Below are 14,995 nucleotides of genomic sequence, written 5' to 3' on the forward strand. Positions count from 1 at the left end.
CGCACGAGAAGAGTGGTTTTGTAAAAAGAAAAAAAAGAAATGACTATAAGGGCCACATTATGTTTTAAAAAGATGATCGAAAGACTTAACAAAGATACTAATGAAATAAAATCAATACTAATACGTCTGTATGAGAGACATCATAATTTTATAAAATTAAAACAATATCATTGACGATTAAATACGAATCATTTATTTCTTTTACGGTAATACATTTAACGCGCAAATATATTGGCGATTTATAAATGAAAGAAATCGTAATTTAAAGATAATAGCAATTATAAAAAACATGACATAAAAATGCAATTAATCGTACAATTAAAAAACAAAATGAAAAAGAAACGGCGCGAACATCTTTATTATCTTCTAAATAATAATATTAATTATTCTTATGTCATTGTGCGAATTCAGTAGTTTATCTGAAAGAAATAAAAAAAGAAAAAGAAATCTCCCCCTTGAGATTTCAGTTCCGTCGTAAAGAATTTCTTATTTCTTATCGATTGGGATATTTAAATGCGATAAAGATATTGCAAAGGATGAATGATCTCTTATATTAGAAAATTTCACGAGAAAAATCATTTTGTGTTGAGAATTTTTATTAATACAAATATATAAGTTATTTATATATATAAAAATATATAAGAGAGATTCATTTTATATATTATATATAATAAAATAAAATATATATATATATATTATATAAATATAATATATTTTATAATATATACATATAAATATTTATTATATATAAATTATATTATTATATTTATTATATTATTATATTATTTATATTATATTAATTATATTATTATATTTATATGTATACATATATAAAAATATATCTTCAAAGATATATTTCGAAGATACATTGCGAAAATATACTTCGATATCGATATATTCGATATATTCGATATATTCGAAGGGCGTTCTAGGCACTTGCTGTCCAATCAAAATGCGCACGTGCGGCCCGCATTAGCGAAGCAGCAACGAAGCGCAGACGCATTCTTCGACCGCCGCGAACCGCCGTTGTCGCACAGTTTTCCTTTGGATCTCGAAGGAGTTGGTTGTTTTTCTCCTTGTGATTTACCCTTTCTCTCTCTTTCTCTCTCTCTCTCTCTCATTCTCATTCTCGTTCTCTTTCTTTGCACACTCTCTAACTCTTTCGCTATTTTTTTTTTTTTTTCATTTCAATCCTTTATATCTTCTAACCATTTTTGCCTGTTGCAAATCTCAAGAGGAGGAGAATTTTTATTCCATTTGACCTTGAACGGAAAAGAAATTTTTATAAAGAATTGCGATAGGTACATATACACACACATATATATATATATATATACATATGGATACACACACGCGAGCATATATATTACACACACGTACGTATTACACACACGAATGATATTTCGCATCGCGTTCGCGCGTACTCTTCTTATTCTCAATCTCAATAAAATACGCACACGTGCGCAAACTCGCCCGTACGCGCGCGCGCGCGCGCACTAACTAACTTAACTAACAAGAGTACACACACAGAGATAAATATTAAGCTCGTAAATCATAGAAAGTAAAAACGTGAATAAGAAATATATCTAATTAATGTGGATTGTTGTAACTAGTATTATTATTATTATTATCATCATTATCATTATTATTACAACCATAAGAAGAAAATCTTTGAAGGAAATAAAAGATGGATCGTACGTCAAAGTTACTTTTACGAAAGGTCATCATCGATTTTGTCTGCTTACTTATCGGTAAGTGTGATTTCAGATTATTTATCTTAAATTTTAGATAAAAATTGTATATTATATCTTCTAAATGAATTTTATTAGCTGTATAACAAACTAGAAATAATAATAGTGATTTATTACAAGAGTAATAGTAGTAGTTTGAAGTACAATGAACGATGATTGCATTACGTCAAACGGAATGACAGATCGTGACAGATTAAAGCACTCCGTTAGGCGGTACGTTTGATTTCCAACCACCTTCTCAGAGCTTTTTTTAACTTTACAATTAAACCTATTGAAAATATATTTTTAATAGAGTGAGAATAATTCTTCGGAATGTTGTTTATTTGAAATACTTCGGTGGAAGCACGTTGAGAACGGGCAGCAACTGTTGTTGCACTTGTTCAAAGAATCCAAGATATCCGCGAATTCTTCTTCTTCTTCTTCTTCTTCTTTGAAAGAAAAAAGGAAGAAAAAGATATGAATTGTTTATTTTTTCTATCTCTCTTGCTTTGTTTCTTTATCTTTTTACGTGGGTATCATACTAAACGTTTAGTTTTCTACTTTCCACGCCCAAGAAACCGATGAATTCGGTCGTGATTAACTCGGCAATGATTCCTGGAAACATCCTTGCTTGTTTGCTTGCTTGCTTTCTTGCTTTCTTGCTTTCTAGCTTTCGCATAAAGTCCCCCACTTCTAGTTCCCAACAATTTACGCAATCTTTCGAGGTCATTGAAAGGAAGGATCGTCAATTTGCTATACAAATAATAAATTCACCTTCACCAACGTTGCATATCCAGTTTTGAATACATTATCATATGTTAATCGTTTATTATTTATTTATTTATTTATTTATTTATTAATATTTTATTGAACCTAGAGCCCCTAAGCTTCCTAAAGGACCATTAATTATAGTGTAATACAATATAATATATAGATAAAACAAAACGGAAATTAAAATGATGTAATTATTATTAAATTTATCATTATAATAGTAATAACGCACAAAATGTAGATAAAAGTATACTGGTTCTATAATAGTAGTATAGTAGTTTGGCTCAAACCAACAAATATATGGTTAAAAACAAATTATTATTATTATTATTATTATTATTAATTATTTGTCATAGATAATTTTGATTAAGAAACCATTGACACATTAATATTCTGTTAACATTTGTTTTATTATTCTTTTGTATTATTATCTCGAAGAAAATGATTTGCATGTGTACCAAATACATTATGCCTTTTACTTTTCATTTGTTTTTGTCATTCTAATTAGTATCGTTGCTATGATTTCTTAAGAAATAATAGAACACCATTTTTGTCTTCTAGCTTTATTCATTTCACTTAAAATGATTTAAAATTCACTTAAAATTAATTTGACAATATACTCGTGTTGCAAAACGTAATATTATGTACGTTTGTTTTTTCGTATGAATAGACAATGTTTTGTTTGTATGTGTGTGTGTGTGTTTGTACATAAATTTACAGGTTACTTTAACGAGTTGATGTAATTTCGTGTAATACACCTGAATAGAAAGTACGACGAGTGGGATTTAAAAATCTCTGAATGGGGGAAAAAAAAATAAGAAAAAAAGGAAACATTTTAACATAAATTAGTTCGGAAAGTTTAAATGACGTTTCGGTCTACTTTTTATAATGAAAAGTATCTTACGTAAATATTATTTCTACTTTCATCGATCTAATCCAAAGAAAGATGACATAGTTTCATTGTGAATAAAACGACACGCCTCTGAGAGTTACCAAGCCCTATTATTGTTTCTCTTATCTATAAATAAACAATTATTGTTAAATGTCAATTGAATAGAATGCTATTTAAAAAAAATAAAAAAAAGAAACATTAATAAATACATCATTGTATTTTATTTTAAAATATGTTTCAAAAATGTTCAATAAAAACTCGTATATAAATGAAATTGAATTATTAAGAGAAATTTTTAATCGTGTTTGTTCAATATTTAATTACAATCATTTTGAATCCAAACGTAATTAAAAACACACCTGCTACGTGGAAAAATGAAATAACTTTTCATGACTCATATGTGTTATTTTTGTTATTAGTTAAATTGATAAATAAAATATATATCAAGATATGATAAAAATATATTTTTAAAAATGAATAACAGTACTGAGAAAGATTATTTAATTGTATATTACTCGAAATTTATTAATCAGTCAGTTAAAGATATTATCTCGCAAAAAAGATATAAAATTGAAGTGATTATGATCGTTATTTCGTCTCTTAATTTTTTTCTTTTCTAATCGAGTATAGTTAAGGTTGGTAGTCGATGACAAATAACACACATAATTTTTCAATTCACCTGAATAATCATACTAATTTTACTAAACGTAGGTTTTATTACGATGACGTGTGATATTTATTTCAGGCACCTGAGACAATCGTTAACTTCTTACGTGGGTGGCTTATTATGTCACTCATTGAATATACACACACACACACACACACACACATGTATAAACATCCTCGGTACACGATTATATATTATCTTTGTTGTTTAAACGGATAGGAAAAAATGAAGAAGGTGAATTCATCAGCGTGAAATAAACGGTTATGTTATTATAGAGTATGTGATCCATACCTTGACATAATATCGAAGTATTATTTATTTATAATTAACGTACAACAATAATATTCTATTGTGTTTTATATCCGGTCGTCCCAAATATTTGTCATTCGTTTTTTTAACTACAGTAGAGAAAAAAAAAATATAATATGGAACAGAGTTGAATTGTTTATATTATAGTTGTCGTTAGTAAAATAATATTAAATAAAAATAAAAGAAACTTTTTCTGACGATAAAAAAAAATGTTTAAATTATTTTTCTTTTTTTTTTGTTTCTTTTTTTTCATTACACGAACACTCGTACATTTGAATGCACGAACAATTACGTATATGTGTAAAATATAATTTATGACGTATAGTTTAACTATTACATAGAGTGTGGTTAAAGAGTTAATCATTAAAAATTGATTAAATGATCGATCAATTTTCCGGTAGCGTTTTTACTTGAAATAATAATCGAATAATAAAATAATCGGTTATCGTTTAATTTGAAAATTTCAACACACGGTTGGATACATATGTTATATACCTATGTATTTACGAAGGATTTATTTTAAGCATTTCAACTATTACTAGAGTTTCGTAGAACTTGATAGCACGTAACGCATCAGCGTAAATAGTACATACAATTCTTTAAACTGCATATCTTTAGAAGATTGCACGCATTGGAATCACTGAAAACATGCTGATTCGAAGTATGCGATCTCTTTGTCATCTCATTATTTATCTTTCTCGATTAACATTTAATTAACTAACAACGCCAATTATCATGGACATACACATATATATATATATATATATTTAGCATAGATAAAAAATTATTTACACAACGGGTTGGAATATTTCCAATAATCAACATAATCTCATTAACATTTCGTTAGCATACGAGTAATCATTAATTATTATTTTTTTTTTTTAATAAATAATATATTTGAAAAAACAATTCTTATCAATAATTCTATATCTCAATATTATAATTTATATTATAATTATTATATAATTAATTGAATAATATAATAATTATCAAAAAAATATTATAACAAAATAATTAATAAATTTATTTTAATTAATTTATTATACTTAACAAAATTCTATATCAATATTATAATTTGTAATATTAACGTAATTGTTATAAGCGTCAAAATTATTTAAATAATAATTTATAAAGTGTAGATAACAAATTGTAATTGCAAATTATTCATAGAAGAGAGAAAGAGTGAGATTTAATAAGAGATAATCTTTGAGTTTGACTATAACTGTGTAAATTAAAGCAGACCAGCATTTACAATGAAGATCCTACCGAGTTCACACTATTCATCAATGGGTATACGCGTTAAACGCTTATTTCTTTGCTGAACTCACACACAATGATCATCTCTCCCTTTGAGACGTCGTTAGGATGGATGACGAGAACCTGCTCGACCCTTTCAGAAAAGAAAAAAAAGAAAAAAAAAAAAAAAGAAAAGGAAGGAAGAAAGAAAGTATAAAAGGAAAGAAATAAGAGAGTCAATTCATTGGAATCCGAGAAACACATTAGTTGGCTCGTAAAATTTGAACGTTTCATTGAAGATTCGTATTAGAATTTTATTGGTAATTTGTATGATCTAATTTATGTTTACCGACTACTGTATTATGCACTCTATTGCATTTAAACTTCCCTCTCTCTCTCTCTCTTTTTCTATGATTATTTATTATACTTGTTTCTCCTGTTAAACTGGAATATGATAAAGATATAAGAAGAAGAAGAAGAATAAAAAGAAGAAGTTGGCGATGAAAGATGACGTATGGTGTTATTTCTATCGCGTTATCGATAGCATTACACTATGGAACGGCTTTTTCCTATTATGGGAAGACACATAGATATACATCATAATTTTCTACTTTTTTTTTTTCTAATGAAATTTTTTATAAGTGAAATAATTTATATATATATATGTGTGTGTGTGAATTAAACATACACAATATTATTTTTTTCTTTTTTATTGTCTCATGCATTCGATGACAATTTTACACAATTTTTTTTTCTTATTATATTTATCTTTGCGTTTTATGATAATTTGCGTTCATAAATAAAACATTCTTTTCTTTTTTTTTTAAATAATATCGCATCGAATATAAATTTTTTGTCACGTTCGTTAGATGTAATAAATTATATCATTCTGAAAATGATATTAAATGCAAAACGAGAATTAAAAGCGTAGAAAAAGTCTACTAACCAATGAGGAAATATCAACAACAACAACGAATAAATACGCAATAACAATTAATCTCGCGTGTCGTAATTTTTTTATTATTTTTATATTTTATCTGTTAGAGTTAAAACGAGAAGTGAGGTATTACGCAGTTTAAAAAATTTCTAAATTTAACAACTTCGTCAAATGCGCGATTATGCAAATAACATAACTACTGAGATATTCTTGCATATTTTTATTTATTTTTTACAAATTTTCTTCTTTTATTTTTTTGTTTCTCCTCGCATTTATAACTACGAAGAAATAAAATTACATAGTCGATACCCGTACGACTACGTAGTACGAATATTACCAACCCCATAAATATATGCGTGTCTCATGCAAAACCATTCGATCGGGGACCATAATTTCGCAACGTTTACTTCTCATTTTGTATCTTTTTCTTTGACCATAATTACCATACCAGGTAATAACCGAGGATGCTGATGTATGCAGATCGTTACGAACTGACATAATGATTAAACCAATGCAAATTTCTTACCTGGAAATATATCAGGTGAAACTTGTTGCAGGTGTAAAAAAAAAAATGAGAAGAGAAAAATAAAATTAGAAAGCAAAACATAATTATATGTGAAATCACAAATTTTCTAAAACAAAATCAACATTTTATTACGATTATTTTCCTAACATTTATTATGATAATTTTCCTAACATTTATTATGATAATTTTCCTAAAACATTTGTATATCCTTATGGGAATGTTTTGTTATAGTTGGCCTAGCGGTTTTAATGTTCTTCCTCTTTGGTAAGCCATACAAACGTGGGTTTTTCTGCAACGATGAATCATTGATGCATCCATATCATTCATCTACGGTTACTAGTGCCATGCTTTATGTCACTGGGCTCCTTCTTCCTATATGCACGGTGAGTCACCTGTATTAATCGCTATTTCTTAAATATATAAAGATAGTACACGAATCAGTGATTTATCTGATACCATTATCATTATAATTATTTATTTATATTTTATATTATAATATATATATATATATAACATACTGTTATAATATACCATTTTATAATATACCATTTTATAATATACCATTATTTATGACAGTTGGAAATATGTAATAAAATAAAGTGAAGGTTGAGTAAACGAAGAAAAGAAAAAAAAAAGAAGAATATAAGCCAAAAACGTGTTTAAACGATAAAAATAGATAGATTATATTTTTTACCGGCTGAAATATTTTATTATTTCTACGATAATAAATATATTTGACCTTTCTCATAAAATAAAATTCTTCAAATAGTTGGAATGGATATAAAAGATGGTATGTCTAGATTTGTAAGAATCCGAAGAAGAGAAAGAAAAAAAAAAAAAGGTTTATTTCTGTCCGTCGTTCCGAACTTTACCGTCTTCTTCATAGCAAAAAAAAAATCTTTAATCTCTTTTGACGTGTAAAGAAATAGAGACTCAGGTTATTCTACTCTCCGGTGGTGCCGGAGGGGGGAGGTGGGGATGAGGAGGAGGAGGGTTGAGGGAAAAGATGAAAGAAGGTCGACGTCTTTGGATAGGCAGGTAAAATTTCTCCGAGCTGCAGTTATATTTCATTGAAACGATTGTTGGTGCACGATCACCACCACCATTGGCTCGTATCACCTGGTCTATCCATTTACTTCAAGTTTGACCGGTTAACCCACTTTAGGTATACGGATGTAGCCTTTTACATCGGTGGAGATTCACACAAAAGGGTAGAGAAAGAGAGAGAAAGGAATAAATAAATAAATAAAGAATAAAAAGAGAGACAAAAGTATTATTACTTAGATTTGATTTCATCTTTTATCATCCATTTTAAAAGATTTTATTTTTGTATCGTTTAAATACGATGCAATTACTGTTAACTATCTTATCGATCGGTTACTTAAAGTAATATCTTTTCTTTTTTTTATTTACTCGTAGATGATTGCAGGTGAGTACTTGTATAGAAGAAAATATTCTACCGAATCTTCGAAGGTACTTTTTGGATACACCATTCCACCTTGGCTTTGGATGGCTTACATTAAGGTACATTTTTTTTCTTTTGTAAAAAATATTTTGATTTTTTTTTCTCGTATTTCAACTAATAGACAAGAAAGATAGATTAGAAATACGGAAGTTATAATTATAGAAAGATAAATGAAGAAAAATTAATACCGATAAGAGAATACACGCAGTTATTTATTTTTTTTTTAACAAGTATAACATTATATAATAATTATCTTCGCGTAAATATTACATAATAATATTTGTGTGTTGAATTTTAATGGCTAATTAGTCATAGAAACCATTGGATTATGAGTTATTCAACATTGAATTAAAAATAATGCTAATTCACGTTCTCTCGTTTTTACGAACGTGCTACTGTAATCTAATCTAATACGAAGAACGGTGGATAGGATATAAAAAGCGTAATTATAATTTTTATACACACAGAACAAACGAACTATTTATATTGACACTATTCTTAATATTTTTACAATGTACACTTTTCAACGCGTTTCAATTTCCAATTTGGTTCTTATCTCAATCTAATTTATTTCTATTTTTCTTTTCTAAACCGTTTGTATATTTATAATTGACTGATTGGTTCGTTACGTTGAAGAATATGACGTGTTTTACATTTTCAAATGAATAAACTGAATGTTAAACTAAATGAAAATAAATTCAAATATATATTTGTCAAGCCTAATTAAAACTTTAACAATAAGACAAATACAATATTAAAACAATATTAAATATCCAATTAATTTCTACTATTTAATATGACTCATACGAACTCACACATAATAATCAAGATTTATTCTTTAACATGACGTATATATTTTTCAGGTCGGAACTTTCGGATTTGGTGCTGCTACGACAGTTTTGGTAACGGACATTGCCAAATACACGATTGGTCGTTTGAGACCACATTTTCTAACTCTCTGCGTACCGGACGTTAATTGTTCTTTACCTGAAAATCAATACAGATACGTAGAAAATTTTTCTTGCACCGCACATGGAATTTCATCGAAATTACTTAAAGAGATGAGGTAAACAAAATAACAGGAAATTTTATCGAGTATAAAATTAAATCAAATAAATTAAATGACACAGTAGTCTCTCGTAGAGACAATTATATTGTTTTCCTTTTGATAATTAATTTTATAGAATTTAATCGAACACAATCAGTTACGTTACATGCATTGCATTAAATACACTTAAACGTTTTATAAATTATCTACGAATAATATTTTTCAGATTATCCTTTCCATCGGGACACTCTTCCTTTTCAGCTTACACGATGATCTACCTTGCCGTAAGTTATTTGAAACCTGTGATCGGTTATCTTACCTGAGAAAAACATATTATGTAAAAAGATTAATACGATCGTTTACCATTGTTTTCCTTCTATCTTTTTCTTGCAGATTTATTTACAACTTAGAATTACATGGAAAGGTAGCAAATTACTGAAACATCTACTCCAACTGATATGCATCTCAATGGCGTGGTTTACTGCAATGTCGAGAGTTTCCAATTATAAGCATCATTGGAGTGATGTTTTAGCTGGCTCATCTATCGGCACTATTGTTGCTCTCATTGTGGTAGGTATTTTTCTTTAAAAACTATTTTCAATGTTAACCACAGAACTCTAATTTATTTCATTGATTTTTATTTTATATATTCTTCTTTTTTATTTTTATATTTACTATAAAACCAAATTTATTCATTGTTAATTAAAATCAAAGATTCAATTCAAAAGTATCGTTTATGTCAAAAATACAAATATGTAAGATAATAATAAATGTAGATTTAATAATATAATATGTAAGATATAATAATAATATATAAATTTGTAAAAGTATGATTTATATCAAACCAGAACCCTAATAAAATTGTATATTTTTTGTAGGTATTCTGCATATCGGATCTTTTCGAAGAAAGACAAAGTAGCTGTCGAATGGAAAAACAACAACCAACAGGGGACTACGAAGCAACAGAAGCTGGTACGCAGGTGAATAATGGCAATGCTAATCACAATCGTTGACCTAACGAGATCATTTGTCGCTGATCGCAACAAGGCCATGACTGTCTTCTAGTTGTCTCCGGGAAGCTAGTGTGCTCTCGGGAAAATGAAACGTCGAATTTGCTAGTGTCGGCCTTGATGATGCAACAACCATCATCCTTTGGGACCTTTTAGTTCAACTGCCTTACAACTTGGATTACACATTTGATGCAGTTATTATCTCTCATCTGGAAGGCCTTTTCTCTAACTCAGACTTTCTTTCTCCATCTCTCTTCTTCTTCTTCTTCATCTTCTTCTTCTTGTTCTTCTTTTCTTTCTTCTTCCTCGCTGAATGCAACACATGCCAATCGGATAAGATAAAAAGCTGCTAAAGGTCTCCTCTTGCGAAGATTCATCCATCATTCAATCCATCCTCGGTTTTCTCTCCGTACAATTAACTCCAGTTTAACTTCGCATCATAAACAAATAAGATCGGGTATGAGAGAATTTTATTTGAAATTACAATTATTCTTTCATGAAAAAAAAACTTTTGTTATCTTGTTGTATTGCTTACGCTTTTTAGATCATCAAAGGTTTTTTTTTGTTTGAAATGATCTCGTATAATCTGTGCAACGTTCCGTCTCGTCTTTGTTTCTGTTCGTAAATTAGCGTTCGTTACGATCGTTTGAATAAATTTGTTCCTTTATATATATATATTGTAAACGTCGATAAAACGTAGAAATATTTTCTATGTAACATGTTGCACGCTAATTATTGAATCTTTTATCAAATTAGATAGTCGTACTCGTTTAGTTATGATCTTTCGTACACAATTGTGATGTTCTATAATGTTTTTTTAATTTTGTTTCTTTTTTTTTTCTTTTTTATTTATTTATGTTATTCACGTAAAAGCTTTCTAGCTTCTTCGGCAAAAAAAAGAAAAAATAAAACAAGCAAGCATTCGAATTGATAACATATTAAAGATAAAATGTCTTCGTTTTATGATTAAAAGGTTGTTAGCAACTTAAGAGAAGAGGCTGAAGACATATTACTGGACAGAGATTGTAACTACGTGCGTACCTATTAATAAGAAGTTGACAGGACTGAATGAATATTGATTTCAGCCAATATACATATTATAACATATATATATATATGTATACATTTACTTCTTGTTAATTTTTATTTATTTAAAAAAGACCACAGTGTTTTTCGATTAATCTAACTGTGACTCTATAATTTGTAAAACAATTAATGTATTTTCCCCTGTATTAGTGTAAATATTTTTTTAGAAAAAAGAAAAAAAAAGGGACAATACGATGATGACCTTAGAGAAAATTTGTTCAATCGTGTCAATTAAAATAAATAATATAAAATATATATATATATATATATTTTATTTTCTTTTTTTTCAATAATATTTAAAAAAAAAATCGTTGGTATTATTAGTATTTTATTAGAATTATGTGATCTACGTATTACAGTACATAGATGTGTATTAAATACACATACGATTCATGCTACTTAAAATAACGAAAAGAAAAAATATATATACACATTAAAAAAAATGGTGCTTTAGATTCATTATATATATATATATATAAATTTATACAGCTATGTTGCTGTATTCTTATATCTGAAAGTATTTCTTAATTAGATTAGAATCCTATGTATATGTAAGAAAATTCTCTATATTTGCATACATTGTAAAAGAAATGTTTTATTTATTTCATAAATATTTTTATGTAGAAAATAGAATTTAGATTTACACATATGCATTTGATATTTATAATATAAATTATTAAGTTTATAAATTATAAAAAAGAAAAAAAGAAAAGAAAAGAAAAGAAAAGGCTCTATATTTCTTCTACTACTACTACTATATTACTACAACTATTACTACTAGAAGTAGAAGATGATGTTATTTCGGATGACTGTTTAATTAACATCCGTAATATCCTAGGCTCTAATTTTTGTTAATTTATGTTTATTTATATTAGACAAATTGTAAACACTGTATTGTTATTTCCATGATTTATAAGTAGTAAGTTTACTTATATAATACATCACGTTATATGTGAATTTTCTATCAAATGTTTACAATCAATAATAATTTACAATTGGAAGTGTCGATAAATAATTATAATTATAAGAAAAAAAGAAGAATTATTGGAAAGAATTACGATGCCTTTGTAATTTCGTTGAAAACAGAATTTGTGTACTACTTCTGAATATTATATTACAATGCTAATACATTAAACTAGGGCTTCTCAAGGTTTAGACCCGTTATGCAATCGCTAATTTTGGAACTCGTAGATATTTTAGCAAAACTAAACAATTTTATCTACCAAAAATTAATTCAAAACCGGTTTGCCAACGCTGCAATATCTTTACAGTATATCTGTGAATTTATGATAAAGAATGAGAAGATAGCATGCAGTTTATATACCCAGAGTCGCAAAAATATATAAAGTGGAGTCGCCAAGTAGAAAATTTTGAGAAGTCCTGCACTTCAAATACTTCAATAACACACTTCAATAACGACAATTATATTCGTAATGAAAATTAGTAATGTAATATTAGATATAGCACTGAATTCAAATTGAAGTAACTGTGCACGAGAGACCAATGTAATATATTTCATTGATATATTTATTCTTAAACTTATCGTACATATTTCGAAACAGTTTGTAACGCGAATTCATAAAGAGAGAATAACATTATCTACATTATTGAATGATGTAGGAAATTAAAAAAGAAAAAAAAACAAAAACAAAAAAAAAGAAGAAGAAAAAGAAGTAATAGCAAATACAAATGAAGTTTTATCTACATAACGACAATCTTTAATTTCATGATATGCTGCCTTGATGTCCACCATAGATCTCATATAAGTATCTAATAAAAATACAAACAATTGAACAATTTTTTTTTATTCCTATTATTTTATTCCCATGAAAATTTACTATAACATTTTATATAACAAGAGGAAAGCAAAAAATAAATAAAAACACGCGAAAAAAGGGAAGTAAATACACGAACAACCTTTGCAATTGGAATGGTTTTCTAGTTTTTTTTCTGGTTGGTTAAATGAAACGCTTGTTGTTGAGGTATCACCGCTGCTGTTGAAATGCAGAATCAATGTTTGTTGGTGGTCTTGGTGAAAAATATTTCAAGGATTTTCTCTTAATTAATTTAAGATTCTTACCTCGTCATATTTTCAATCTAATTTAAAGAAAACCTATGCCATACTCCTTTAAAGATCTTAATTAACAAAAAGTAACGAATGAGAGCACATATATACAAAAAAAAATAATGTTATTGAATATAAATCATTGATGAAAGCATGTTGGCCGTCTTTTTTTTCTTTTTTCTTTTTTTTTTTAGAATTATATTATTTAATCCAAAGGACAGAGTATAATATTTGCATTTATTACACAAATTGGAAAAACCACATTTGAACGAATTAATAAGTTAATTATTATCATTGAAATAAAATACTCTAAAGAATAACAAATGCGTTTGTTTAATTAGAAACTCTCGCGGAATAAGAGGAACGTAATTAGAAAAGTTATACTAAAAACAGTAAAAAATACAATTATTTTTAGAAGAAATACAATGTTCAATTTATTCTATGATTTCTAGTAGCAATAATTTTCTCTGACAATATCCAATAAAGGAGTCCAATAATAATAATAATAATAATAATAATAATAATAATAATAATAATAATGATAATAATAATAATAATGATAATAATAATAATAATAATGATAATAATAATAATAATAATAACATAACTGTGTATTGAATTTGTTTTTGCGCGTATTATTGATATTGTCTTTTCGATGTGTTTACAAATTTAATGTCTGTTCAACTGTAAACTTTATTTCGTTAGATTTCAAGAAAAAAATTACACGATTTTAACATCACATTTCGAATGATTAATATTAAAATGATATTAATTAGCGATCATTACTATTAGTTAAAAGTTAGTTATAATTATTAATACTAATAGTGTACAACCATACATTACATGGGGCAGAACAGCATTTTTTTTTTATTATGAAATCTTGTAGTTAGGCTCATCGTTTCCATCAATAATTCCCATTCGATTTTTGGAACATTCGCTCCCTTATTTGCAAATTCACTCACTCATTCGCACACATTTCTTACTTGCTTACATGCATCTTTCTTTCTCTCTTGCTTGCTTGCTTGCTTGCTTGCTCGCTTGCTCGCTCGCTCACTCTCTCCCTCCCTCACTCTCCCTCTCTTACAACATTTCTCTTTTAAACACTACATTTTCTCAACAGCGATATCCATGGTATTATTTCCATATAAACTATCGAACCGGTTACAACGTATCGCCAATTAGTTGAAGTGCAATATATTACATTTTACACCCTATGTATTTTCTTATGAGAAATTAAACTTCTTACTACTTAA

At 27.5% G+C, this 14,995-nt stretch overlaps 1 protein-coding gene across 2 annotated transcripts; it reads left to right on the forward strand.

The window, feature by feature from the left end:
* The first annotated feature begins 1,347 nt into the window (after positions 1 to 1,347).
* On the forward strand, positions 1,348 to 12,091 carry LOC122518589 (putative phosphatidate phosphatase). 2 transcript variants are annotated; one of them, XM_043637604.1, is made up of 8 exons: positions 1,348 to 1,751; positions 7,300 to 7,451; positions 8,488 to 8,592; positions 9,397 to 9,599; positions 9,808 to 9,865; positions 9,975 to 10,151; positions 10,460 to 10,561; positions 10,647 to 12,091. In XM_043637604.1, the coding sequence occupies exons 1-8, from the start codon at positions 1,688 to 1,690 to the stop codon at positions 10,662 to 10,664; spliced, it is 879 nt and encodes a 292-aa protein (XP_043493539.1). In that variant the 5' UTR covers positions 1,348 to 1,687; the 3' UTR covers positions 10,665 to 12,091. The 2 variants fall into 2 exon arrangements, with proteins under 2 accessions (XP_043493539.1, XP_043493538.1); XM_043637603.1 differs by having other exon boundaries at positions 11,565 to 12,091.
* The last annotated feature ends 2,904 nt before the right edge of the window (positions 12,092 to 14,995 follow it).

Source organism: Polistes fuscatus, unplaced genomic scaffold (genome assembly GCF_010416935.1).
Source record: "Polistes fuscatus isolate 324 unplaced genomic scaffold, CU_Pfus_HIC Scaffold25, whole genome shotgun sequence".
In the NCBI taxonomy this organism is placed as follows: domain Eukaryota; kingdom Metazoa; phylum Arthropoda; class Insecta; order Hymenoptera; family Vespidae; genus Polistes; species Polistes fuscatus.